Here is a 27,872-nt window from a genome sequence, read left to right on the forward strand (position 1 = left end):
GTCAGATGTTAGTAAGGCCTCATGCACACGACCGTTGTTCGAATCCGCATCCGAGCCGCCGTTTTTGTGTGCTGTCCGCATATATTGCACCGTTCCGTGGCCCCATTTTGCGGACAAGAATAGGCATTTCTACAATGAGCCACCCGTTCCGTTCCGCAAATTGCGGAAAGCACACTGGCGGCTTCTGTTTTTTTGCAGATCCGCGGTTTGCAGTCCGCAAAAAAAACGGCACGGTCGTGTGCACGTAGCCTAAGAAATAGGGGATAGATGGAAGGAAGTGTGATTGCAGTGTCAGACGACACAGGTTTTGTTTGTAGTCTGTTACCAAGGAGACACACGGCTCTCCAAAAGCTACAGCTTCCTCCTATTTTACCATTGGAGGGAAGTAGTAGTCTGAAAGTCACATCTATACATACAGTATTGCCATGAAAGCCGCCAGGGTCATACTAGCAGTAGTTGGCAAGGTCCTAGGAGGCCCAAAGCTTGCATTGGTTAATATAGCGGCATCCTTGTAAAGTGTCTGTTCCGTCAGACAACTACTTTGAATGTGAATGCACTTATCTGTGCTAATTTATCTGACAATTATTATTATTATTATTTTAGCTTAATTTTAAAATTTAAGTAACTTCAAAGTGTTTTTTTTTTTCTTTTTTCTTTTTGGCCTCTTGTTTAGTGCTGAGATCACAGTATCATCTGCATGGTTTGTTTTTACCTTCTTGTTTTTATGTTTTATTGTATACTTTTATGATGGAAGGGGACACATTTGTTTTTTCTTTATTGCTGTTAGTTTGCTCCCTGAATCCCCAAGATGGCTGTACTCACACGGTTATACAGCTGAGGCAGAGGCAGTATTACACCGTATAGCTCGTGGCAATGGCAAGGAAATTCCTTCACTGAAACTAAAAGTATGCAGTTCAGCACCAGGAACGGTTGACTCCGCACACAGTGTCTTTGATTTACTGAGATATGGAGTGCTGCTCTGGAGGACAGTCATCCTGATGTATATCTGGTATGTTTCTCAAGGAAAAAAAATTGTTAAACTTCTCACTTTTATTTTTTTGTGCATCGAAGGAACCTGTCACCAGGAATTATCCCTATAAACCTTTCTGCCAAACTTGTCTGACCTAAGAAGATCTTTATAAAGTTCTAGAGATAATTATTTGTAGCGCTGCATGGTTTCTAAAATATAGTATCTACTGGGCACAGCCTGACAAAGGCCCAAATTAATTTGTGTCTGTGCCAAAGATCTAAAAAAGTGGTGCAATTTGATGCATCTTGGGTTTGTACTCTTTATGAGAGGGGCAAGGTCAGTAAAGTTTTTGAAGACTCATATTCCTGCACCAGATTTATCATCCAGCCCGAGCCCCTGTGATAAATCTGATGCAGGTCTAGACAGCCGGTCTAAGCTTACACCATCTATAAGATTAGCAAATCTGGGCTAAATTGTTCTGCTGAATCTTCTCTCAGCCCCTCCATCGGCCCTTTGATCGATGAGGATGACTCTTTGACGTCATCCACGGGCTTCACAAAATCTGGCGCTTGCCGGAAGTCCGCTCGGCCCCATTCACTATAATGGGGACTGGCCGAAGATATTGCCGCATCATGGCAAACATGCCGAGAGGTGGCCAGACAAAGACTGCTGCGTTTTTTTGTCCGTCCGCCTCTCGTCATGCTTGCCTTGCTGCGGTTGGATCTCCGGCTGGTCCCCATTATAGTGAATGGGGCCGGATGGACTTCCAGCAGCACACGTGTGCAAACGGTAATACGGATCTGGCAGGCTGTTCCCCTGCTGGAACAGCCTGCCAGAAAAGCTGAACGCCAATGGGAAAGTAGCCTAATGTATGTGCCCTTTTGCTCTGCGCATGTGCATGCCTCCGACTGAGCGGTAAAGCAGATAATCTGGAGGCGTTCTCGGGACCAGCGCATGCACGGGATACTAGGGCTTACTCCGGTGACAGAAGGACAAACAGACCGCGCTTGAGCCAGTTTTTCTCTTCTGCTTATGGGCAAAATTTTGAGCGTCATCTGCGTCAGTCAAAGATCCAGGGGGAGATGCTGAGCCGAGCATTCAACCGTACGCTTGAGAAGTCATGGCGAAACGGTGCAGGAGTTTTTCAAAACTAATTTCAGAAGTTATGCAGCGCTGCGATTGAATCTCTCTAACCTCAGCTCTGTTCAGGTCAGACGAGGTGGTGGTGACCTGGGGTAAATCCTTGTGACAGATTCACGCTAAGCGGCGTTTGCAGGTTAAACCTTTCTTCTGTTTACTGCATTTCAATAACTGTTTGTCTCATCTTGCAGGATTTACAGTGACTCGGCTCCTCCGCTTGGCATGTCTAATGGCCATAAAAGCTTTATGTCAAACACAAGTGACAGTGCTAGCCTTCACCAAGTCTTTGCCGTCTCTCTAGCTCTACAGTTTCCTTCAATTTCCTACTTCTAGACCCAGTACACTATATATATATATATATATATATATATATATATATAATATATATATCACCCCCCCCCCCCTTCTAAAAGCATTTAATTGTTCTGGCAAGAAAACCGAACTGATTTATTATCACAGGAGGCTCAGGCGTACATCTTCAGTGATTCAGATCATCTTACTTCACTAAACCCATTTACCGGTACTCGCTATCAATGTCACTGTTTCTTTTTTTTGTTTAATTTCAAGCCAAAAAAAAAAAAAGTTAATTTCTTAATTGGAAATTTTTGTTCCCAGTTAGATATTTTTTCATTTATATCCCATGATCTCCATAAAATACGCTATTGGCATCGCTTTGTCCCTGCGTGAGTTACAGACACATAGCCGATGATGTATTGCGGCGATTTTACACTGTGCGTTCATGGCGGTTAATTATAACTGTGACAATACTGGATAGTTCTGTGTAATAGGGGCAGGTTTAATTGGATTTTTAACCCCTTCGGCGCAGTGCAAGCAGACGCTGCCGTAGAAGGTGCATGCCTGCCAGGGCAATGGCCGTATTTAAGGGTCAATAAAATGAAAGGCATGCGTCTAATTTTGTGGTAGCTATTATCTCGGTACTTTGTTTTTTTTCTCTGCCTGCATTAAGTAGGGCATTTTATTAATGGCTCTTATCGCCAGTTGTTGACAATGTGTAATGAGAGCGCTAGATACTCCCTTTCCTCTCTTTTATATCCTAGGCTAGATTAAAGCCTCTGAATTATGTCGCATTGTTAACTGATACCTCAGCCTTTCTGAGAGGTTGGCGATGAGATCATGTTAAGAGAAGGCCCATAAACCTTAAATGATTACAACTCAAGGAAGATGGAATACAGTATATAACAGAGTAACAAACTTGTTTCTCAGCAATTCTATTCATGAGGACGCAATGACCGGCTGGGTTGTATAACTATATCCAAATGAACGTGGGTTTTTATGCGACTGGGATACTAAATGTCCTGTCTACGAGCAAGAGGAGAACATTAAATGGACATTTAAAATAATACACTATTATATAAAGACGTCGAGGGCAGAGTCTCCTAGTTGCAAAGCTAGAAGAAAAAGTAATTGACAGACCGATTTAATTAGGTTTTTATGCTTAGCCCTGTCAATGTCTTAGATATTAGAAAGCCATTACAGAAGGGCCTATAGATTGAGGTCAGAGATGTAAGATTTCTGCTAATCACTTTAAAAAAAAAAAAAAATTCCTGTAACATTTTAGTATGTTTTTTGCCACATTGGGTCATATTTATCGGTGCGGTCTAGCCAGTTTCCTTTAAATGCATTAAAGAGGTTGTCCGCTTTTGTTTTATTGATGACTTATCCTCAGAATAGTTCATCAAGATCAGATCTATGGGGGTCCCACTACGGGCACCTCCGCCGATCAGCTGTTTGCCTGCTCACTATTGCCATTGCAGCGGCGCGTAGGTATATTTACAACTCCACCATTCCCATTCTCTTCAGTGGAAGTGAATGGGGACGCGGATCTGATATTGATGACCTATCCTGAGGGTAGGTCATCAATATAACAAAAGCAGACAACCCCTTTAAAAAGAATGGCACTCATGCCGAGTAGGGTTGCAACAGGTATCGAATTTTCAATACCCAATTAACACTTTTGTACCCGGATCAATACGATACCGGCATTTGCTATTTTCCGATACTAGGCTGCGCTAGTGAGCAGGAGCGCCAAGAGCTTGCCAGGATTGGTAAAAATTAAAGTGGTTCTCCAGTCCTGCACCTGTGGAGAGAATACACATTCAGCTGTACTTATCCTTCTGTCACTCCGCTGATTCCGCAATCCCATCTGAGATAATGTGACCCCCTCTAACATCCCAACCAGATGTGCTCCTCTTTCTTCCTGTTCAGCTGCATAATGTAGATAGCGCCGAACAGGAAGAAAGAGGAGCACATCTAGACGGGCCATCAGAAAAACAGCCGACAGCCAATAGGGCTTTCACGTGATCCCAGCCAGGATCGGCGGGGCAATGGAAAGGCAAGTACTGCTGAAAGTGTATTCTTTCCAAAGGTTAGTGTAAAGAGCCATTTTAGGTACAGGCCTGGAGAACAACTTTATCGGCTGCCATCAGTAATTGACTAAATAACGTGTACTTTTAGAAGTTCTCATTAGTGGACTTTCCTTTTCCCTGTTCCCAACAGTAGCTAGAACAAGAGATGTGTGTCTTCTTTCTGCTTTTCCAGGCATCATCAGCAGGAGGTGAAGTTTGGGCATAGACTGTAATGGAAGTCATAGGGCCATTTTCAGTTCCCCTGAATCAGGGGTAGGCAACCTCCGGCACTCCAGCTGTTGTGAAACTACAACTCCCAGCATGCTCTGCTCTTCTAAGAACTCTTTATACAAATGAATGGAGCATGCTGGGAATTGTAGTTTCACAACAGCTGGAGTGCCGAAGGTTGCTGATCCCTGCCCTAAATAAAGCAGATGAAAATCTAAGGGACAAAGACTTGAAAAAGGGTCACGTGTGTCCAAAATGTTTTCTTTTACACATGTATTGCCCTGTTGGATTAGCATATGAAGGGGGCTGCTTCTATTGAGTCTCTACCTCTTCTAATACTGTCAGTTCCCAGGTGAGGCACATATCCAGTGAACATAGTCCTGACAAGGTCCAGAGGTGTTTACAGAGGGCCTTTCCTGTCCTCGAACAATGGTGGCGGATCCCGCTGTGGATACTGTAATGGCAGCTATTAGTGACAGTGACCTTTAGATTATTTACTTTGACAACAGACCAGTAGATAATTGTAAAACAGGCACCTATGTATTAAACATATTCATAGCCTTTACTGTATAATAGTTAAAGGGGTGGCTGGGGTTCAGATATTGATAACCTACCCTCTGTGAAGGTAATTGATATCAGATCGACAGGGGTCTGACCGCTAATAGGCATGGTGCACATGCCAGCACTGCGTCCTCCCTATTGTTTACCTGCTCAGCATCTGCCTTTGTAACGCAGCGCAGTGTACTTACAGCTCTGTCTCCCGTTCAAGTGAATGGGACAAACAGCTGTTGGGTGGGAGACCTGGACGTCGGACCACCACTGATCTGATATTGATGACCGATCCTGAGAATATTTATTCTGCCCAGTCAGTTTTCCATGCACTGACTTTGAGTTGAGCCTGTGATAAACCTATATTATCCACAGCAGCCAATCTGAGGAGGCAGAACTGCAGGGATAGGGAAGGAGCGGCAGTCTGAACCAATGATGTGACAGGGGGGGGGGGGGGGGGTGTCTCAGACTACTTCAGGCCACATTTAGGTACTGTAGCTAAACCGTAGTCACAGATCACAGCTGTGCTCTGATATAGCTGAGCTAAAATGCATCCAAGCAGTGAGAAATGAGGAAAATACAGTAAATACAGTTAGGCCCATATATACAGTACAGACCAAAAGTTTGGACACACCTTCTTATTCAAAGAGTTTTCTTTATTTTCATAACTATTGTCATGTCACTATACATGACTAAAATTGTAGGTTCACACTGAAGGCATCAAAACTATGAATTAACACATGTGGAATTATATACATAACAAAAAAGTGTGAAACAACTGAAAATATGTCATATTCTAGGTTCTTCAAAGTAGCCACCTTTTGCTTTGATTACTGCTTTGCACACTCTTGGCATTCTCTTGATGAGCTTCAAGAGGTAGTCACCTGAAATGGTTTTCACTTCACAGGTGTGCCCTGTCAGGTTTAATAAGTGGGATTTCTTGCCTTATAAATGGGGTTGGGACCATCAGTTGCGTTGTGGAGAAGTCAGGTGCATACACAGCTGATAGTCCTACTGAATAGACTGTTAGAATTTGTATTATGGCAAGAAAAAAGCAGCTAAGTAAAGAAAAACGAGTGGCCATCATTACTTTAAGAAATGAAGGTCAGTCAGTCCGAAGAATTGGGAAAACTTTGAAAGTGTCCCCAAGTGCAGTCACATAAACCATCAAGCGCTACAAAGAAACTGGCTCACATGCGGAAAGGAAGACCAAGAGTCACCTCTGCTGCGGAGGATAAGTTCATCCGAGTCACCAGCCTCAGAAATCGCAGGTTAAGAGCAGCTCAGTTTAGAGACCAGGTCAATGCCACACAGAGTTCTAGCAGCAGACACATCTCTAGAACAACTGTTGAGAGGAGACTGTGTGAATCAGGCCTTCATGGTAGAATATCTGCTAGGAAACCACTACTAAGGACAGGCAACAAGGAGAAGAGTCTTGTTTGGGCTAATGAACACAAGGAATGGACATTAGACCAGTGGAAATCTGTGCTTTGGTCTGATGAGTCCAAATTTGAGATCTTTGGTTCCAACCACCGTGTCTTTGTGCGACGCAGAAAAGGTGAACGGATGAACTCTACATGCCTGGTTCCCACCGTGAAGCATGGAGGAGGAGATGTGATGGTGTGGGAGTGCTTTGCTGGTGACACTGTTGGGGATGTATCCAAAATTGAAGGTATACTGAACCAGCATGGCTACCACAGCATCTTGCAACGGCATGCTATTCCATCCGGTTTGCGTTTAGTTGGACCATCATTTATTTTTCAACAGGACAATGCCCCCCAACACACCTCCAGGCTGTGTAAGGGCTATTTGACAATGAAGGAGAGTGATGGGGTGCTGCGCCAGATGACCTGGCCTCCACAGTCATCGGACCTGAACCCAATCGAGATGGTTTGGGGTGAGCTGGACCGCAGAGTGAAGGCAAAAGGGCCAACAAGTGCTAAGCATCTCTGGGAACTCCTTCAAGACTGTTGGAAGACCATTTCAGGTGACTACCTCTTGAAGCTCATCAAGAGAATGCCAAGAGTGTGCAAAGCAGTAATCAAAGCAAAAGGTGGCTACTTTGAAGAACATAGAATATTACATATTTTCAGTTGTTTCACACTTTTTTGTTATGTATATAATTCCACATGTGTTAATTCACAGTTTTGATGCCTTCAGTGTGAATCTACAATTTTCATAGTCATGAAAATAAAGAAAACTCTTTGAATGAGAAGGTGTGTCCAAACTTTTGGTCTGTACTGTCTATGTAGACACTGACACACATTTTTTATTTATTTACTTGTTTACTAAAACATATTCAAGTTAGTTATATAATGGACATGGTCATGAAGTCCAGACTTTTAGCTTTCATTTGATCGTATCCACATTCAAATTGGATGAAGGGTTTAGGAGTTTCAGCTCCTTTACACATGGCACCCTGTTATTAAAGGGACCAAAAGTATTTGGACAACTGACTCAAAGGCTGTTTCATGGGCAGGTGTGGACAATTCCTTCATTATTTCATTTTCAATTAAGCACATAAAAGGCCTGGAGTTGATTTCTGGTCTGGTGCTTGCATTTTGAAGATTTTGTTGAGAAGTAAACAAAGGAGCTCTCCATGCAGGTGAAACAAGCTATCCTTTATCTGTGAAAACCGAAAAAAAACATCCAAGGAATTGCTGCACTATTAGGAGTGGCAGAATTTACAGTTTGGTACATCCTGAGAAAGAAAGAAAGCACTGGTGACCTCAACAATGCAAAAAGACCTGGATGCCCACGGAAGACAACAGTGGAGGATGATCGCATAATAATTACCATGGTGCAGAGAAACCCCTTAACAGCCAATCAAGTGACCAACACTCTCCAGGATATAGGCGTTTTAATATCGAAATCTACCATGAATAGAAGACTGCATGAAAGTAAATAGAGGGTTCACTGCACGGTGCAAGCCACTCATAAGCCTCAAGAATAAGAAGGCTAGATTGGACTTTGCTAAAAAAACCTCTTTAAAAACCACCACATTTCTGAAAGAACATTCTTTGGACAGATGAAACCAAGATCAACCTCTACCAGAATAATGGAAAGAAAAAAAGTGTAGCGTAGGCATGGTACAGCTCATGATCCAAAGTATACCACATCATCTAAAAGGGTACTTTCACACTAGTGTTGTTAGAATCCGGCAGGCAGGTCTGTTTTCAGAACTGCCTGCTGGATCCTGAAATATGTATGCAAACGGATATGTTTTTTTTTCCGGATCTGTTAGACTTATTGATTGAAATACTGGATCCGTCTTTCTGGTATCATTCGGAATAACGGATCCAGTATTTTAATTTTTTAAAAGTTAGAAAAAAATGCACATGCACAGACCGGAAAGCCGGAATCCGGAGTCTTCCACAATATGGAAGTCTCTGCATCAAATTGCCAACTACAGAAGGAAAGTCCCAAAATCATTAGATAACCTGCAGCTTGCAAATGAGCTGAACACGTTCTATGGTAGGTTTGATACAACCAACAATAGCCATCCACTCCTAGTCAATTCACATAATTTGCATCTCTGTTCCAACAGGCAAACCGAGCACTCCAGCCAGTCAACATCTCCATCCCCTGAGGTGCCTCAGCATCTACACAACAAAAGATGTCAGCCACAATCTGCTGACCTGTCCCCAAAATGGCATCCTCTATCAATAAGCCAATTAGATGTAAACCATCTTTTCAATGGACAAAATATTAAGAAAGCAGCCAGCCCAGACTCTGTGTCTGCAAAATGTTTTAAATTCTGCGCTGATCAGCTAGTGTTTTCATAGACATATTTAAATCATCTCTGGAACTCTCAATGGTCCCTGCCTGTTTCAAACGCTTCATTGTCCCAGTTCTTCAAAAATCAAAACCTACATGTCTAAATGACTATAGGCCTGTTGCCCTTACATCATTGGTCATGAAAGCATTTGAAAAACTGATAATGACTTATCTGAAATCCATCACAGATCCTCTGCTGGACTCTCTGCAGTTTGCCTACAGGTCTAATGGATATGCAGATGATGCTGTAACCATGTGTATGCATTATGTACTAGAACATCTAGACTCCCCGGGAACCTATGCCAGAATTTCTTTTGTGGATTTCAGCTCTGCATTTAATATCATAGTATTATCGCTGCTACACAGCAAGCTCTCCCACCTACGCATACCTGAATACATCTGCAAATGGATAACATATTTCTTAACCGACAGGAGACAGCAGGTTGGACTTGGGGAAACACACCTCAAGCTCTTTGACAGTCATTACTGGAGCTCCCCAGGGCTGTGTGCTTTCCCCACTGCTCTACTCACTGTACACCAATGACTGCATCTCCACAGACCCATCTGTTAAGGTTCTGAAGTTTGCAGATGACACAACAGTAGTTGGTCTCATACAAAATGGGGATGAGTCTGCATATAGGCATGAAGTGGGATAGCTTTCCTCCTGGTACAGCAACAACAACTTGGAACTTAATGCTCTTAGGATCATGGAGATGATAATAGACTTTAAGAGATTCCTCCCAGCACCTCCCCTAATCATAAATGGATCTACAGCAACCCGAGTAGAGTCATTCAAGTTTCTTGGGACCTCAATTTCCAACAACCTAAAATGGAACAACAATACTGTCACTATCGTCAAGAAAGCGCAACAGAGGATGTAACACCTATGGCAGCTGAAAAAGTTTGGCCTAAGCACAAACATTAATGGTGTAGTTCTACACCGCAATCATCGAATCCATCATGACATAATCTATGACTGTATGGTTTGGCTCCTGCTCAGTATTAGAAAAGGTGAGACTGCAGCGCATCATCCGAACAGCGGAAAGGATAATTGGCTGTAGCTTACCTTCCCTGCAGGATCTTCACGCTAGCAGGTGTGGAAAGAGCCGCTAAGATCGCCTCAGACCCCTCTCACCCTGCTCACTCCATCTTCCAGCCTATGCCTTCAGGAGTGAGATACCGTTCAGTAGCTACTAAAACTTCCAGGCACAGAAACAGCTTTTTCCCTCAGGCAGTTGCCTTGCTTAATGCAGAACCACGCTAAAGCTGCTATGACTTGAAAGCATTACAGCATAGAACTGAAAATGAACACTACTCCCTGTTTATTGCCACTAACACTTACATACTGTCCTTGTCCTGCACTATCCATACTGTCTGTCCTTGTACTGTTGTGTTTGTGTCTGTCAAGTAACTGCCAAGTCAGATTCCTTGTAAGTGCAAACTTATTTGGCCAAATAAATTGATTCTGATTCTAGTGTTTATTGATGATGTGACACAGGACAGAAGCAGCCTGATGAATTCTGGGGTTCTCAGAGACATGCTGTGTGCTCAAATGCAGCCAAACTGATTGGTCGGCGTTTCATAATTCAGATGGACAATGACCCAAAACATGAAGCCAAAGCAACCCAGGAGTTTATTAAAGCAAAGAAGTGGAATGTTCTTGAATGGCCAAGTCAGTCACCTGATCTGAACCCATAAAATATGCATTTCACTTGTTAAAGACTAAACTTCAGACAGAAAGGCAGAGAAACAAACAGCAACTGAAAACCGCTGCAGTAAAGGCCTGGCAGAGCATCAAAAAGGAGGAAACCCAGCGTCTGGTGATGTCCATGAGTTCAGGACTTCAGGCAGTCATTGCCAACAAAGGGTTTTCAACCAAGTATTAGAAGTTAACATTTTATTTACAATTATTTAATTTGTCCATTTACTTTTGTTCCCCTGAAATGAAGGGATTGAGTTTAAAAAATGCCTTAGTTCATCACATTTTTATGCAAGCCCTTTGTTCACCCACTGAATTAAAGCTGAAAGTCTGAAGTTCAGCTGCATCTGATTAGTTTTGTTCAAAATCCATTGGGGTAATGTACAGAACAAAAATTAGAAAAATGTTGTCTTTCCAAATATATATATGGACCTAACTGTAGGTGCAAAGCAGCAACTATATAGGTGCTCATTCTATATCGCATTTGAATTCACTGCTGGACAGTCACTTTAAAAAATGGCAGCTTTAGGCTCCATTCACACGGACACCGGCAATGTGCGTTCCGCATTTTGAGGACTGCACATCACCGGCAGTAATAGAATAGGACATGTTCAGTTTCTTTCGGGAACGGAAATTCGGACCCGGAAGTGCGGGTCCGCGTTTCTGGAGCCGGGCCGCACATCGTGCGGCCCCATAGAAATGAATAGGTCCACAATTCCGTTCCGCAAAATGCGGAACAAAATTGCAGACGTGTGAATGGGGCCTTATGCTGCCTTTGCTTTACATATACCTTTCTAACGTACACAGTAAAGACCGGTCCTGAGCATCAAGTCTGAGGATTTATTGGTTAAGGCCTCATGCACACGACAGTTTTTTTTCACGGTCCGCAAAAACTGGGTCCGTGGGTCCGTGATCCGTGACCGTTTTTTCGTCCGTGGGTCTTCCTTGATTTTTGGAGGATCCACGGACATGAAAAAAAAAGTCGTTTTGGCGTCCCTTTACTTTCACACTTGCGTTCATATAATGCAGACGGTGGCTCCGTTCAGAGCGGATCCGTCTGCATTATATTGTTAAAACATTTCTAAAGTGTGAAAATAGCCTCAGACGGATCCGTCCAGACTTTACATTGAAAGTCAATGGGGGACGGATCCGTTTGAAAATTGAGCCACAGTGTGTCATCTTCAAACGGATCCGTTCTTATTGACTTACATTATAAGTCTGGACGGATCCGCTTGCCTCCGCACGGCCAGGCGGACACCCGAACATAACTTGAAGCGTCCCCATCACCATGGGAACGCCTCTATGTTAGAATATACTGTCGGATATGAGCTACATCGTGAAACTCATTTCCGACAGTATATTCTAACACAGAGGCGTTCCCATGGTGATGGGGACGCTTCAGGTTAGAATACACTGAAAAACTGTGTACATGACTGCCCCCTGCTGCCTGGCAGCACCCGATCTCTTACAGGGGGCCGTGATCAGCACAATTAACTCCTCAGGTGCCGCACTGTAAGAGATCAGGGCTACCAGGCAGCAGGGGGCAGCCCCCCCCCTCCCCAGTTTGAATATCGTTGGTGGCACAGTGTGCGCCCACCATCGCCCCCCCCCCCTTCCTCCCTCTATAGTTAAAAATCGTTGGTGGCACAGTGTGCGCCCACCATCGCCCCCCCCCCCATTCCTCCCTGTATAGTTTTTTTTTTTATTTTTATTTTTATTTGTATTTTTATTTTACAAACAATATAAAAGCAAATTTCTAATCACATATAATAGTCGCATATAGAACAATGTATCATATCCATGCCATAGAGCAGACACAAACAACAAAACATCTGTAGTCAGAACAGTCCAGCTCTAATAACAGTTCACAGGCATAGAATCCAAACCTCCCTGTATAGTTAAAAATCGTTGGTGGCACAGTGTGCGCCCACCATCGCCCCCCCCCTCTCCCTATAGTAGTAACAACCATTGGTGGCAGTGTGAGGCCTCCCATTCCCCCCCCCCATCATTGGTGGCAGCGGAGTTCCGATCGGAGTCCCAGTTTAATCGCTGGGGCTCCGATCGGTAACCATGGCAACCAGGAAGCTACTGCATCCCTGGTTGCCATGGTTACTTAGCAATAGTACAATTGTAGAAGATTCATACTTACCTGCTTGCTGCTGCGATGTCTGTGACCGGCCGGGAGCTCCACCTACTGGTAAGTGAAAGGTCTGTGCGGCGCATTGCTAAAGAACTGTCACTTACCAGTAGGAGGAGCTCCCGGCCGGACACAGACATCGCAGCAGCAAGCAGGTAAGTATGAATCTTCTACTGTGGTGGGGGGGGGGGGAATGGGAGGCCGCACACTGCCACCAATGGTTGTTACTACTATAGAGAGGGGGGGGCCGATGGTGGGCGCACACTGTGTCACCAACGATTCTTAACTATAGAGGAAGGATGGGGGGGGGGGGGGGGGCGATGGTGGGCGCACACTGTGCCACCAACGATTTTTAACTATAGAGGGAGGAAGGGGGGGGGGGCGATGGTGGGCGCACACTGTGCCACCAACGATATTCAAACTGGGGAGGGGGTGGGGGTCTGCCCCCTGCTGCCGGGCAGCCCTGATCTCTTACAGGGGAATATGATAGTACAATTAACCCCTTTAGGTGCCGCACCTGAAGGGGTTAATTGTGCTATCATATCCCCCTGTAAGAGATCGGGTGCTGCCAGGCAGCAGGGGGCAGTCTTGTACAAAGTTTGCAGTGTATTCTAACTAGAAGCGTCCCCATCACCATGGGAACGCTTCTGTATTAGAATATACTGTCGGAAATGAGTTTTCACGAAGTGAAAACTTAGATCAGAAAAAGCTTTTATGCAGACGGATCTTCGGATCCGTCTGTATGAAAGCAACCTACGGCCACGGATCACGAACACGGATGCCAATCTTGTGTGCATCCGTGTTCTTTCACGGACCCATTGACTTGAATGGGTCCGTGAACCGTTGTCCGTCAAAAAAATAGGACAGGTCATATTTTTTTGACGGACAGGATACACGGATCACGGCCTCGGCTGCAAAACGGTGCATTTTCCGATTTTTCCACGGACCCATTGAAAGTCAATGGGTCCGCGAAAAAAAACGGAAAACGGCACAACGGCCACGGATGCACACAACGGTCGTGTGCATGAGGCCTAAATGTGGACTCCTTGTACAGATTCTTCTAACTTAACAGTCCCTTGACTACCATCTCCGTGGTGCAGTTGTCAACACACCCTCTCGCCCTTCCTTATGGTTTTGTGATGAGCTGTCTGAGCTGGCTGCCTGGGAGCACGAAAAAAAAAGGTTAAAATAATCAAATGCGGCGGCATAGACACAGCACTGGCTGAATGCAGATGCCGTGTGGGAGAGAGATGATGAGCAAAGAATCTCTTAACAACACCGGACTTCTTAGCAGACTCATTTAAGTCTCTATGGCCTACAACTTCAACTGCCGCGTAAATAATAAAAGAGAATGCTTAACAATTTAAAGAAGGCTTTGAAGTTAACCACCTCCCGTCCGCACATTGACTATAAACGTCCGGGAGTTGGTTCTCTATCTCTGAATGGACGTTTCTGAACGTCCATTCAGAGATCGCAGCTGCACGCTAATCGTGCAGCTGCAGATCGGGTTGCCCGCTGTCAGTGACAGCAGGGCAACCCTTAGAGAAAGTAGGGACAGTTCCCAGGTGTCCCTGCCTTCTAGATCGCTGTATACAGAGCAGAAAGCACTATGCGCTTCCTGTTCCGGCCTGGCGGTCATGTGATCGCCGGAGCCGGGAGAGTGCAGGAGCTGTCGGGTCTTTCACAGACCTCGATCAGCCCTGCACTGAGGCTGTACAGCACAGGATACTGCTGTACAGCTTCTCTAGGCGGGGGGAGGGGGGGGTATTTCCCCTGTAACTGGGGCTACTATGTCAGCCCCAGTTACAGGAGAAATCAAAAGTGAAAAGAAAAAAAAGTGACGTTAAATGTCTTGTATGACCTTATGGGGGACGAAAAGTGTAAAATAAAAAATTCTAAATCACAAAAAGTGCAACACCAAGTGATCAAAAAGGCGTATGTCCCACAAAATGGTACCAATAAAACCGTCAACTCATTCCGCCAAAAATGAGCCCCTAAATAAGAAAATCGCTCAAAAAATAAAAAAACTATAGCTCTCAGAACATGGACACATGAAAACATAATTTTTGGGTTTCAAAAATGCTATTATCGTGTAAAATGTTAATAAATAAGAAAAAAATATACATATTAGGTATTGCCACGTCCGTAACGATATGCTCTATAAAAATGTCACATGACCTAACCCCTCAGGTAAACGCTGTAAAAATAAATAAGTAAAAACTGCTAAAACAGCAATTTTGTGGGTCATAAAATCATATGTACCCAAAAATAGTACCAATAAAACTGGCACCTTAGCCCCTAGTTTCCAAAATGAGGTCATATTTTGGGAGTTTCTATTGTAGGGGTGCATCAGGGGGGCTTCAAATGGGACATGGCATCTAAAAACCAGTTCAGCAAAATCTGTCTTCCAAAGACCATGTGGCGTTCCTTTCCTTCTGCGCCCTGCCGTGTGCCCATACAGCAGTTTATGACCACATGTGGGTGTTTCTGTAAACCGCAGAACCAGGGTAATTAAATGTAGAGTTTTGTTTGGCTGTTAACCCTCGATGTGTTAAATAAAAAAAATGGATTAAAATGGAAAATCTGACAAAAAAGTGAAATTTAAAAATTTGATCTCCATTTTCCATTTAATTCTTGTGGCATGCCTAAACGGTTAACAAAGTTAGTAAAATCAGTTTTAAGTAACTTAAGGGATGTAGTTTCTACAATGGGGTCATTTATGGGGGGTATCTACTATGTAAGCCACACAAAGTGACTTTCGACCTGAATTGGTCCTCAAAAAGTGGGTTTTGGCAATTTTCTTAAACATTTTAAGAATTGCTTCTAAAATTCTAAGCCTTCTAGCGTCCTAAAAAAATAAAATGACATTTCCAAAATGATGCCAACATAAAGCAGACATATGGGGAATGTTAAGTCATACATTTTTTATGAGATATCACTTTCTGTTTTAAAAGCAGAGAAATGGAATACAGTTTTTGGTAAATTTTGTATTTTTTTCATAAATAAAGGTGAAATATATTGACTCAAATTTATGAAGTACAATATGTCACGAGAAATCAATCTCTGAATGGCTTAGATAAGTAAAAGTGTTCCAAAGTTATTACCACATAAAATGAGATATGTCAGATTTGCAAAATTAGGCCTGGTCAGGAAGGGGGCAAATGGCCCAGATGTGAAGTGGTTAAAGCCGGCCCGGCAGCATTTATTCTATTTCTCAATATACGTTGTTTTTAAAGAGGACCTTTCATCGGTCCAAACATTGTGAACTAAGTATCATGACATTTATAGCGGCGCCCAGGGATCTCACTGCACTTACTATTATCCCTGGGCGCCGCTCTGTTCTCCCGTTATGTCCTCCGGTATGTTCGGGGACTTGGTTATAGTAGGTGGAGTCTGCCCTTGTTCTGCTGGGCGTCTCCTTCTCCTAAGCTGTAGCGCTGGCCAATCGCAGAGCAGAGCTCACAGCCTGGGAGGTTTTTTCTCCCAGGCTGTGAGCTCTGCGATGTGATTGGCCAGCGCTACAGCCTAGAAGGAGGAGACTCCCAGCAGAACAAGGGCAGTCTCCTACTATAACCAAGTCCCCGAACATACCGGGGGACATAACGGGAGAACAGAGCGGCGCCCAGGGATAATAGTAAGTGCAGTGAGATCCCTGGGCGCCGCTGTATATGTCATGATACTTAGTTCACAATGTTTGGACCGATGAAAGGTCCTCTTTAACCACCTCCCGACCGCCTAACGCACCGATGCGTCTGGGAGGTGGTTGATTTACTCCTCCTGGACGCATCGGCGCGTCATCTCGCGATAGCCGAGATTTCCTGTGAACGCGGGCACATAGGCGCGCGCGCTCACAGGAACGGAAGGTAAGCGAGTGGATCTCCAGCCTGCCAGCGGCGATCGCTCGCTGGCAGGCTGGAGATGTGATTTTTTTTAACCCCTAACAGGTATATTAGACGCTGTTTTGATAACAGCGTCTAATATACCTGCTACCTGGTCCTCTGGTGGTCCCTTTTGTTAGGATTGACGACCAGAGGACACAGGCAGCTCAGTAAAGTCGCACCAAACACCACACTACACTACACCCCCCCCCCCCCCTTGTCACTTATTAACCCTTTATGAACCTCTGATCATCCCATATAGACTCCCTAATCACCCCCCTGTCATTGATCACCCTGCTGTAAGGCTCCATTCAGAGGTCCGTATGATTTTTACGGATACATGGATCGGATCCGCAAAACGCATACGGACGTCTGAATGGAGCCTTACAGGGGGGTGATCAATGACAAGGGGGTGATCACGCATATAGACTTCCTGATCACTTCCCTGTCATTGATTACCCCCCTGTCATTGATCACCCCCCTGTAAGGCTCCATTGAGACGTCTGTATGATTTTTACGGATCCATGGATACATGGATCGGATCCGCAAAACACATACGGACGTCTGAATGGAGCCTTACAGGGGGGTGATCAATGACCGGGAGGTGATCACCCATATAGATTCCCTGATCACCCCCCTGTCATTGATCACCCCCCTGTCATTGATCACCCCCCTATAAGGCTCCATTCAGACGTCCGTATGATTTTTACGGATCCACTGATACATGGATCGGATCCGCAAAACACATACGGACGTCTGAATGGAGCCTTACAGGGGGGTGATCAATGACAGGGAGGTGATCACCCATATACACTCCCTGATCACCCCCTGTCATTGATCACCCCCTGTCATTGATCACCCCCCTGTCATTGATCACCCCCCTGTAAGGCTCCATTGAGACGTCTGTATGATTTTTACGGATCCATGGATACATGGATCGGATCCGCAAAACACATACGGACGTCTGAATGGAGCCTTACAGGGGGGTGATCAATGACAGGGAGGTGATCACCCATATAGATTCCCTGATCACCCCCCTGTCATTGATCACCCCCCTATAAGGCTCCATTCAGACGTCCGTATGATTTTTACGGATCCACTGATACATGGATCGGATCCGCAAAACACATACGGACGTCTGAATGAAGCCTTACAGGGGGGTGATCAATGACAGGGAGGTGATCACCCATATAGATTCCCTGATCACCCCCCTGTCATTGATCACCCCCCTGTCATTGATCACCCCCCTGTAAGGCTCCATTCAGAGGTCTGTATGATTTTTACGGATCCACGGATACATGGATCGGATCCACAAAACGCATACGGACGTCTGAATGGAGCCTTACAGGGGGGTGATCAATGACAAGGGGGTGATCACCCATATAGATTCCCTGATCACCCCCCTTGTCATTGATCACCCCCCTGTCATTGATCACCCCCCCTGTATGGCTCCATTCAGACATTTTTTTGGCCCAAGTTAGCGGAAATGTATTTATTTATTTTTTTTTTTTTCTTACTAAGTCTCATATTCCACTAACTTGTGTCAAAAAATAAAATCTCACATGCACTCGCCATACCCCTCACGGAATCCAAATGCGTAACATTTTTTAGACATTTATATTCCAGACTTCTTCTCACGCTGTAGGGCCCCTAACATGCCAGGGCAGTATAAATACCCCACATGTGACCCCATTTCGGAAAGAAGACACCCCAAGGTATTCCGTGAGGGGCATATTGAGTCCATGAAAGATTTACATTTTTGTCCCAAGTTAGCGGAAAGGGAGACTTTGTGAGAAAAAAGAAATATATCAATTTCCGCTAACTTGTGCCAAATTTTTTTTCTATGAACTCTCCATGCCCCTCATTGAATACCTTGGGGTGTCTTCTTTCCAAAATGGGGTCACATGTGGGGTATTTATACTGCCCTGGCTTTTTAGGGGCCCTAAAGCGTGAGAAGAAGTCTGGGATCCAAATGTCTAAAAATGCCCTCCTAAAAGGAATTTGGGCCCCTTTGCGCATCTAGGCTGCAAAAAAGTGTCACACATCTGGTATCGCCATACTCAGGAGAAGTTGGGGAATGTGTTTTGGGGTGTCATTTTACATATACCCATGCTGGGTGAGAAAAATATCTTGGTCAAATGCCAACTTTGTATAAAAAAATTGGAAAAGTTGTCTTTTGCCAAGATATTTATCTCACCCAGCATGGGTATATGTAAAATGACATCCCAAAACACATTCCCCAACTTCTTCTGAGTACGGAGATACCAGATGTGTGACACTTTTTTGCAGCCAAGGTGGGCAAAGGGGCACATATTCCAAAGAGCACCTTTCGAATTTCGCAGGCCATTTTTTACACATTTTGATTGCAAGGTACTTCTCACACATCTGGGCCCCTAAATTGCCAGGGCAGTATAACTACCCCACAAGTGACCCCATTTTGGAAAGAAGACACCCCAAGGTATTCCGTGAGGGGCATGGCGAGTTCCTAGAATTTTTTATTTTTTGTCGCAAGTTAGTGGAATATGAGACTTTGTAGGAAAAAAATTAATAAATAAAATCATCATTTTCCGCTAACTTGTGACAAAAAATAAAATGTTCTATGAACTCACTATGCCCATCAGCGAATACCTTAGGGTGTCTACTTTCCGAAATGGGGTCATTTGTGGGGGTTTTCTACTGTTTGGGCATTGTAGAACCTCAGGAAACATGACAGGTGCTCAGAAAGTCCGAGCTGCTTCAAAAAGCGGAAATTCACATTTTTGTACCATAGTTTGTAAACGCTATAACTTTTACCCAAACCATTTTTTTTTTTTTGCCCAAACATTTTTTTTTAATCAAAGACATGTAGAACAATAAATTTAGCGAAAAATGTATATATGGATGTCGTTTTTTTTGCAAAAAAATTTTACAGCTGAAAGTGAAAAATGTCATTTTTTAGCAAAAAAAAGTTACATTTCGATTAATAACAAAAAAATTAAAAATATCAGCAGCAATGAAATACCACCAAATGAAAGCTCTATTAGTGAGAAGAAAAGGAGGTAAAATTCATTTGGGTGGTAAGTTGCATGACCGAGCGATAAACGGTGAAAGTAGTGTAGTGCAGAAGTGTAAAATGTGGCCTGGTCATGAAGGGGGTTTCAGCTAGCGGGGTTGAAGTGGTTAAGGGTATATACCATGGAGTGCTGGGGATGCAGGATAAACCTGCTTTCAGTTTCTGTTTGAAGATCAAAAGTGGCAGATCAGAAAGTTGGTGGAGCGGAACAATGACGTACAGTGCTGCAGAATGGAAGCCTCCATCCGAGCTGTCACCAATAGTTTCTTTTGAATGGCTCTTCATCAAAGCACTCATTATGATCTCAATTACATAGCAATGGAAAAGTACACAGAGTATGAGCAATGACTTTGTGAACCGCCAAGTCATATAATTTATAACGAAAAGATTTATCTCTGAAGAGTTGTGGTTCTACTTAAGATGCATTTTACACCTCTGCATTTAGCCCGGTGATTGTAATCCTTTAATCATAATAACTCGTGAGCATTTCTTGCGCTGGATATAATGGGAGCTCTGGAGGAGTGTGTTCTAATAACAAAGGCAATTTGGATGCATTTTAATAATTTTATCAGTGCAGAAAATTGCCACAGAGGGTTAGTAATAAGGTAGTCTGCCACAAGGTGGTAATGAGAGAACTTTCCCCAGCCACACGGAGCAAAGCATAATGAAAGACGAGTGAATGTGAACCATTGTGCTATCATTAGTCTGACAAGCTCTGGATCCTGCCACTTATGTCTGTCACTTGGGGCTAAGACAAGGATAGGCTGCAAAGACTGCGAATAAAATGTTCTCTTGCCTATACACAGTAAGGGGGCTCGTCCATATGTAGTGAAATTGCTTCAGATTTTTGTACAGATTTGTAAATGGCAAATACGTAGCGGATTAGAATAGTGGGAAAAAGATTTAGAGGAATCTCACACCCTGCCTAAACTTGCCATGCAATCTACTGTGTTTTCCGCATCAAATCCACACCAAAATCTGCACAATTTGATGCGGATTTGCCACTTCAGAGCTCTCTTGACCATCTGTGGATTTGCAGCAGTATTTGTCCGGCCAAATCTTGGCACTAATCCGATTCCACCAAGTCCCATTATAGTTAATAGGGCCTAGCGGTTCTGCGGCAGTTTCTGGACATGGAAAATGCAATGATATCAAACTGGAACAGCCTGTCAGACGATGTAAGCACTAGTGTCACCACCAGACATCTGAGAAGCTCTGACAGACGTCCTTCAGAACCTCCTCCTTGAGGTTCCTTTTGTTTTGCTTTCATTTTCTCATCTTGTTAGCCTCTCTCAGCTGTCACGTAGTTGCACTGATTGCATCCCTTTAAATCCCTCCCCATACTGCATCACTTTGCGGTTTATATTACTTCCTGGAGTGTGTGCATGCTGATGCTACTACTGAGTCTTCTACAGATAAGTTTTGTTTATTAATTTGTGTTTTCCTATTTGCTGTATCCCAGGTGACCCTGACTCCCTCCGTATCAAGTGTAGGGAGCCGGTGGTCGTGTCCCCTCACTATTATAGGGTGTTCAGTTTTTATACAGTCGAGGTACGAGTATATGCGATCATCTACCATTGAGATTTTTGCATAGGCTGAGCAGTTAGGGAGAGAGCCAGGTCTGTTGCAGGGCTCTCCCTTTTGTTCCTTAGTTTTGGATCCAGTCAGTCGGATCTTCATTTTGTGTCTTCCAGTTTTCTGTACACCTTCCGTGACAACTAGCGTGCATGTGTTTGAAATATTCAGGCCGAGGTCCAGTCAGTGCTGAAGCTGAGATCGTCCCAAAATATAGCAAGTGCCTGAATAATGGAAGGTTTGCAAGTATCCGAAATATCACTGAAAATGTCAAATCTTAAAGATAACTTTTATTGACTTTAATAAATTCCAAGGATAAACCACAAAATGAGAAAATCAAAAGTCTGGACACATGGGTATAACTAAAAGAATGGAAAATTGAGGCTGAAATAGATCTAGCTTGAAGTATTGCTAATGATCAGCAAACATAAAGGGCTCAAAACCCAGGGAGAGATGCATATGCAGCTTAAGTCACGTCCCGAACATCAAGATGGGAAATAAAGTTGTCAGTAATAATCAGAAAACAAGATGTAGTCGTGGCCAGTGGTCGCCAGATCAAACGCATCTACTTCCACCAAAATGCCCATATCAGGCTTTAGAAGCAAAATACAAACTACATATGTAGTGACCCTCATCTTGATTCTTAACGAGTTAAAAAAAAAAACTGGCAAGAAACTTTTAATAGACCTCTTCAAGGGTTTTCAGTGGCTTTTGTGAAGTGATATCACGTTGTGCGGTATTATCTACCATACAGAGCCATAGACTATGTAAAAAGTAATGCGGAGGTAAATGCCCTAGAAATCCTTAGTGCTAAACACTTAAAGGGGGCGTCCAGTCCTTTTATATGCATAACCTATCATCAGTATGGCTGATTGGCGGTTGGCCAACACCCCCACACTGCCGCCGATCAGCTGGTTGGGAGTAGCTCCATCCACTACACAATGGACAGGGCTGTATAGTTCTGACCCCCAGCAAACGGTGGACTATGTCCACCACTTGAACGAAACAGTGGACTTGATACATGGTACAGAATTTACATACTGGGTAGGCCATACAGCAATAGGTATAGTTATGCAAATGCACAGTCATCTCCCATCCACAACTGTAGAAATAAGCTATTTGTCCGGAGTGCAGTAAGACTGGTGGTGGAGGCAGATGCATGTTCCCATGCTGAGGGTAGTGTTCCACAATATAGTCCCAAAGTATAGGGCAAAGATTTTTATTGTCTAAAAGAGTATATTTAGTACACCTAATACAGTAAAGATGCATTATTGTCCTATACAAGGGCATTCACATATCTAGTGTCATAACATATCACTAGGATATGCCATAACATAATTGGTCAAGATCTGACCTCTGGAACACCTGCCAGTCGAAAGAACAAAACTAGTAGGTCCCTTTGGCTTTTCTGCAGCATAGCTCTTTTCTAGCGACCGAAGGCATTGCCTTCTATGCAGAGTAAATCGGTGAAGGGACCGCAGTCTCCTAAGGCTACTTTCACACTTGCGTTTGGTGCGGATCAATCATGGATCTGCACAAACGCGTCCATTCAGATAATACTGTATTGTATTATCTGTAGCATAGCCAATCCACCTTTGAAAGTTAATAGGGGACTGATCCGTTTTCTATTTTCTATTGTGCCATATTGTGTCAGTAATAAAAAAACTGATCCGTCCCCATTGACTTACATCGTGTGTCAGGACGGATCAGTTTGCCTCCGCAAGCAGAGTTTTGGTGTCTGCCTCCAGAGCGTAATGGAGACTGATCGGAGGCAAACTGATGCATTCTTAGCGGATCCTTTTCCATTCAGAATGCATTAGGGCAAAATTGATCCGTTTTGGACCGCTTGTCAGAGCCCTGAAATGGATCTCACAAAAGGAAACCAAAACACCAGTGTGAAAGTAGCCTAATTAATGATGTCTCAGGATAATTAGCATCAGACTGGCCCACCAGAGTACCAGATAATCCTTCAGTGGGCCTAGACGGCTCTGAATCCATAATGGAACTCTATGGTACCGGAAAAAAAATAATTTGGAGCTTCCCCTTTGAAGCCAATACCTTGCCAGTAGGGTGTACAGTAGCATGCAAATGTTTGAGCACCCCTGGTAAAAATTACTGTTACTGTGAACAGTTACGCAAATTGAAGATTAAATGATTTTCTCAAGGCATAACGTTAAAGGCGACACATATTTTTATTTTTATTTTAATCTTTTACATTTTAATAATGACAAAAAAGGAAAAGGGCTTGAAGCATCGTGTATGGTTACCCCCTTTAGCAAGTATCACAGCTTCTAAACACTTTTTGTAGCCAGCCAAATGTCTTTCAATTCTTGTTTGAGGGATTTTCATCCATTCTTCCTCGTCTTCCAGATTCCTGGGCTGCCTTGTATGCATTGCTGTTTTGGCATCTATCCACAGATTTTCAATGTTCAGATCAGGGGACTTCAGCTTGCATCTTTTGAAGTACTTTTAGGTTGTGATTTCCTCAATTTGAAATGTAATTAAGAAATGGCAGTTAACAAGAACAGTGTAGGTCGAGAGAAGGTCTGGAAGACCAAGAAAATATTCAGACACCGCTGCTTGTAGGATTGCTAGAAAGGCAAAGCAGAACCCCCGCTTGACTGCAAAAGACTGTCAGGAAGATTTAGCAGAATCTGATGTTGTGGTACTTTGTTTTAGGGCTCTTTCACACGAGCGGATCCCTTGCGTGGAGTAGACTGTGTGAAAGAGTGCCAAGCCCTGTTCCGGACAGCAGAGACATGGAGCATTAACATGATTGATAATGCTCTTTGCCTCTCTGTGACCTTTTTACTACAAAATCACAGTGAGATAAACAACTTTATCTTACTGTGATTTTGTAGTTAAAAGATCACAGAGAGGTATGGAGCATTATTAATCATGTTAATGCTCCGTGTCTCTGCTGTCCGTAATTGGGCTTGGCTCTCTTTCACGCAGCAGATCACCCACACGGCAACCGCTGGTGTGAAAAAGCCCTTACTGTTCAGCCTTCATGGAAGAGTCATCACCACAAAATTCTGTGTCAGAAGTTGCAAAATAACATCTAAACAAGCCTGATGCATTTTGGAAACAAGTCCTGTGGACAGATGAGGTTAAAATAGAACTCTTTGGCCCCGATGAGCAAAGGTATGTTTGGAGATAAAAGACCACAGAATTCATGAGAAGAACACCTCTCCAACCGTAAAGCATGGGGGTGGATCAATCATGCTTTGGGGTTGTGTTACCGCCAATGGCACGGGTAGAGGTAGGAATGGATTCAATGAAATTCCAGCAAATTCTGAAAGCAAACATACCAACTGCAAAAATCTGAGGTTGAAAAGAGGATGGCTTCTGCTAATGGATAACGATCCTAAGCACACCTCAAAATCCACAACAGCCTACCTAAAAAAAGGAGCAAACTGAAGGTTTTACCATGGCCTTCATAGTGCCCTGATCTGCCTTTTGGAGATCATTACATCTTCAACTTGCTTAACTGTTCAGTGACAATAATTTTGACCAGGGGTACCCAAAATTTTGCATGCAACTGTATTTCTTTGAATCAACACCTATTAGACTTTATTGGGGATATGGGGGTTGGGCCCCAAGAATGATTTTCACTGGTGGGCCCAAGGAACCCCAGTCCAACCCTAAGGATAATGCAGGAAGCCCCTGGTAAGTTTATCAAGGCAAGCTGGGCAGGATTAGTTTCCAGATCACCAGACAATTCTGTGTTCGAGATGCTCCTCATGGACAATTCTCAATTCATGTTCATATCTGGTACTGGGAAGAGTAAAACTTTCTTTGATGGCATCTACTTCTTGTGGCACACAGGGTTATCTCACTGACACCTATATCACAGTAACACTCTCTAAAAGGCATGGAGCTGGTGATAAGTTTTGCAAGTTTAAACCCTACTTGAATCTACACAATTTACACAAAACAAACCCTACTGCTACCAGATGTTACGTATAGGAAATGTAAACCCAGGTTTGTAGAAGATATCAAAATTCTGTGCACATCTTTGTATGAAATGAAGCCTATTCATCCAGCTCGATGAGTGGAGTACTTTATGCACAGATCTTCCCTGATCAAGTCTGCTGTAGAACAATGCTCCTGTTCGGTTTTATTTCTTCTAGTGTTTCTTTATCCTATATTATTAACTATTGACAATGAGGACTTATGAAGCTGACCCTGAGATTACGTCAAATGGTTGTCCCAATGTAATTCTATTTTCCATTTGTTCATTGATGACTTAGAGGGGTTATCCCATCATAATGATCACTGTTAAATCTGTTAATGTTTTGACCGTGATCATTTTTGTAAAATATATTTGATTAACAAATTCCCACCGTTTAGGATAAAATTCATCCCCACTTACCTCATTGTTGTCATTCGGTCTCCCCTGGTTACAGCCACTGCTCTTCGCCAGAATCCCGGTGGCCGCGCTTGCGCAGAAGACTCCTTCTTTTCTCCCGGCTGGGCCGCTCGCTGTCCTGAACGCGCAAGCTGCCGCACATTGCGCGATGGTGACTTCTTCCTGGCCAGAATAGTACAGAGCCGTGAACGCACACGCCGTCTCTGTACTATACTGGCCAGGGATAAGTCACCATGGCGCATGCGCGGTAGCGTGCGCGTTCAGTCTAGCGCGCGGACCGGCCGGGAGAAGACTTCAATCAAGATGAAGCCCAGAATCCAGGAAGTGTACGGCACGCTGGCAGCAGGTAAGTATGAAAAGGCGAAGTGGGATAACCCCTTTAATACATTTCCCACATCCTTGTTGTCTGATATCTATCTTCTGTAGCTATGGTGGTTTGATTTCCATACTATTAGAAACTCCCTAACAGTTCTGACTTTTTACTGTGTAAAAAGGCTTCAGGCTGCAGTCTCAAGAATGTTGAACAGCAGTGGCTGTTTTTAATATTCTCAGGTGGCAGGTGCATATTAAGTGTCTCTTGTGCCGTCTGTATACCATCTGTTCATCTAGTGCACCTGTGTTCTACAGTGCTGTATCCTGTGGCTCTCAGCTGATTGCTCAGCATGGTCTTGAAGAACTTTAGGCTCCAGTATCAGCAAGTCCCTGGTAGGGTGTGTACAATCTTCTTGATTATAAATATTGATTCTGAACGACCATCTCACTATTATATCATTATTATCATATCATTACTGTTACCGTTATCATCTGGTTGGGTCTTCAGGTTTCACAGTGGCATACTTTTGCTTTCTGCAATAAATTCTCTTTATATAAGTTACTGCTTTGTTCAAGAGTTTTTTTTATGCTTTTATTAATGCCAACTGCCTGGGCCCTGATGGCATAATAAAAGCACTTACACACACCTTCCCAGCCCGCCCCGATTTATCTCTGCGTCCGCCTTCCTCTTCCTGTGCTGCAGCCAGTTATGTATTGTTGTAGACCGAAACTCAGAGCAACTTTTTAAACTCAAGGTAACTTACTAACATATGTAAAAGAAAAACCAACAAACCCAACATTTTTTCCGTGTGAAAGTTGTCCATAGCCTTTACATTGGTTTTCCAGTAAAGATGATTTTTTTAAAGGGGTTATGTCACTTCCGCAAGTGGTATTTATCATGTCGAGAAAGTTAATACAAGGCACTTACTAACTTTTGTCTTGATGAAGGGCTAAGATGTAACAGCCCGAAACGCGTCACAGCATACTGTTCTGCTTTTGATGTCTGTTTTTTAAAGAAGTGGAATAAAGAAGCCTTTTATTGTGAAGAGCTGGAATCTTTGTTCTTTTTCGCATTTTGCTCCAGACTGGGTCCGGGTCTGTACATCCGTGCTCCACTAGGAGGTGAGAGCTGCAGCAATCTCCATATCTGTCTACTTTCAAAGGCACTTACTAATGTATTGTGATTTCCATATTGCTTCCTTCGCTAGCTGGATACATTTTTCCATTACATTAAACACGGCTCATTTCCATGGTTACGACCACCCTGCAATCCAGCGGTGGTGGTCTTGCTTGCATACTATATTGCCTAAGACCACACATACGCTGGTGTTTTCTCCTATAGTGTGCAAGCACGACCACCACTGATGGATTTGCAGGGTGGTTGTAACCATGGAAACGAGCAGCGTATATTGTGATGGAGAAATGAATCAAGTCAGGAAAGGAGGCAATATGGACAATCACAATACGTTAGTAAGTGTCTTGTAATTACTTCCTGTACATAATAAATGCTATTTGCTGACATGACACAACCCCTTTAAGTTACTGCAGCAGGGTCCCTGAAAAAGAAGATTCATAAATTCCGGTCCCGGCACTGTTTACATCCGCCTTTCTGTGGGCATAGTCATATGCACCTCTCCAGCCGGTGACTGGCTTCAGTGGCGATGTGACCACAAGCAGCACGTCACCGCGCCGAACGGTGCATGTGACCATGCCCTTACCCAGCTGAATGTAAACAGCGCGGGGACTGGAAGATGGAGAGAACAGCGACAGCGCGGAGGACCGGAATAGTGTGAAGCAGGTAAATATGTGGATCTGCT

The 27,872-nt window shown here is 43.7% G+C and overlaps 1 protein-coding gene across 4 annotated transcripts in view; it reads left to right on the forward strand.

Moving 5' to 3' along the window:
- LOC122940789 (solute carrier family 22 member 15-like) overlaps positions 1–27,872 on the forward strand; it is a 281,156-nt gene that overhangs the window by 62,009 nt on the left and 191,275 nt on the right. For 3 of the 4 annotated variants that reach the window (XM_044297545.1, XM_044297544.1, XM_044297543.1), the window contains one exon: positions 788–1,009. The exons of the other annotated variant lie outside the window; for it this stretch is intronic. In XM_044297545.1, coding sequence (XP_044153480.1) covers positions 788–1,009 — 222 coding nt within the window. The remainder of the gene's footprint in view (positions 1–787; positions 1,010–27,872) is intronic. 4 annotated transcript variants of the gene reach the window in all.

This window comes from Bufo gargarizans, chromosome 6, assembly GCF_014858855.1.
Source record: "Bufo gargarizans isolate SCDJY-AF-19 chromosome 6, ASM1485885v1, whole genome shotgun sequence".
NCBI classification, from domain to species: Eukaryota; Metazoa; Chordata; class Amphibia; order Anura; family Bufonidae; genus Bufo; species Bufo gargarizans.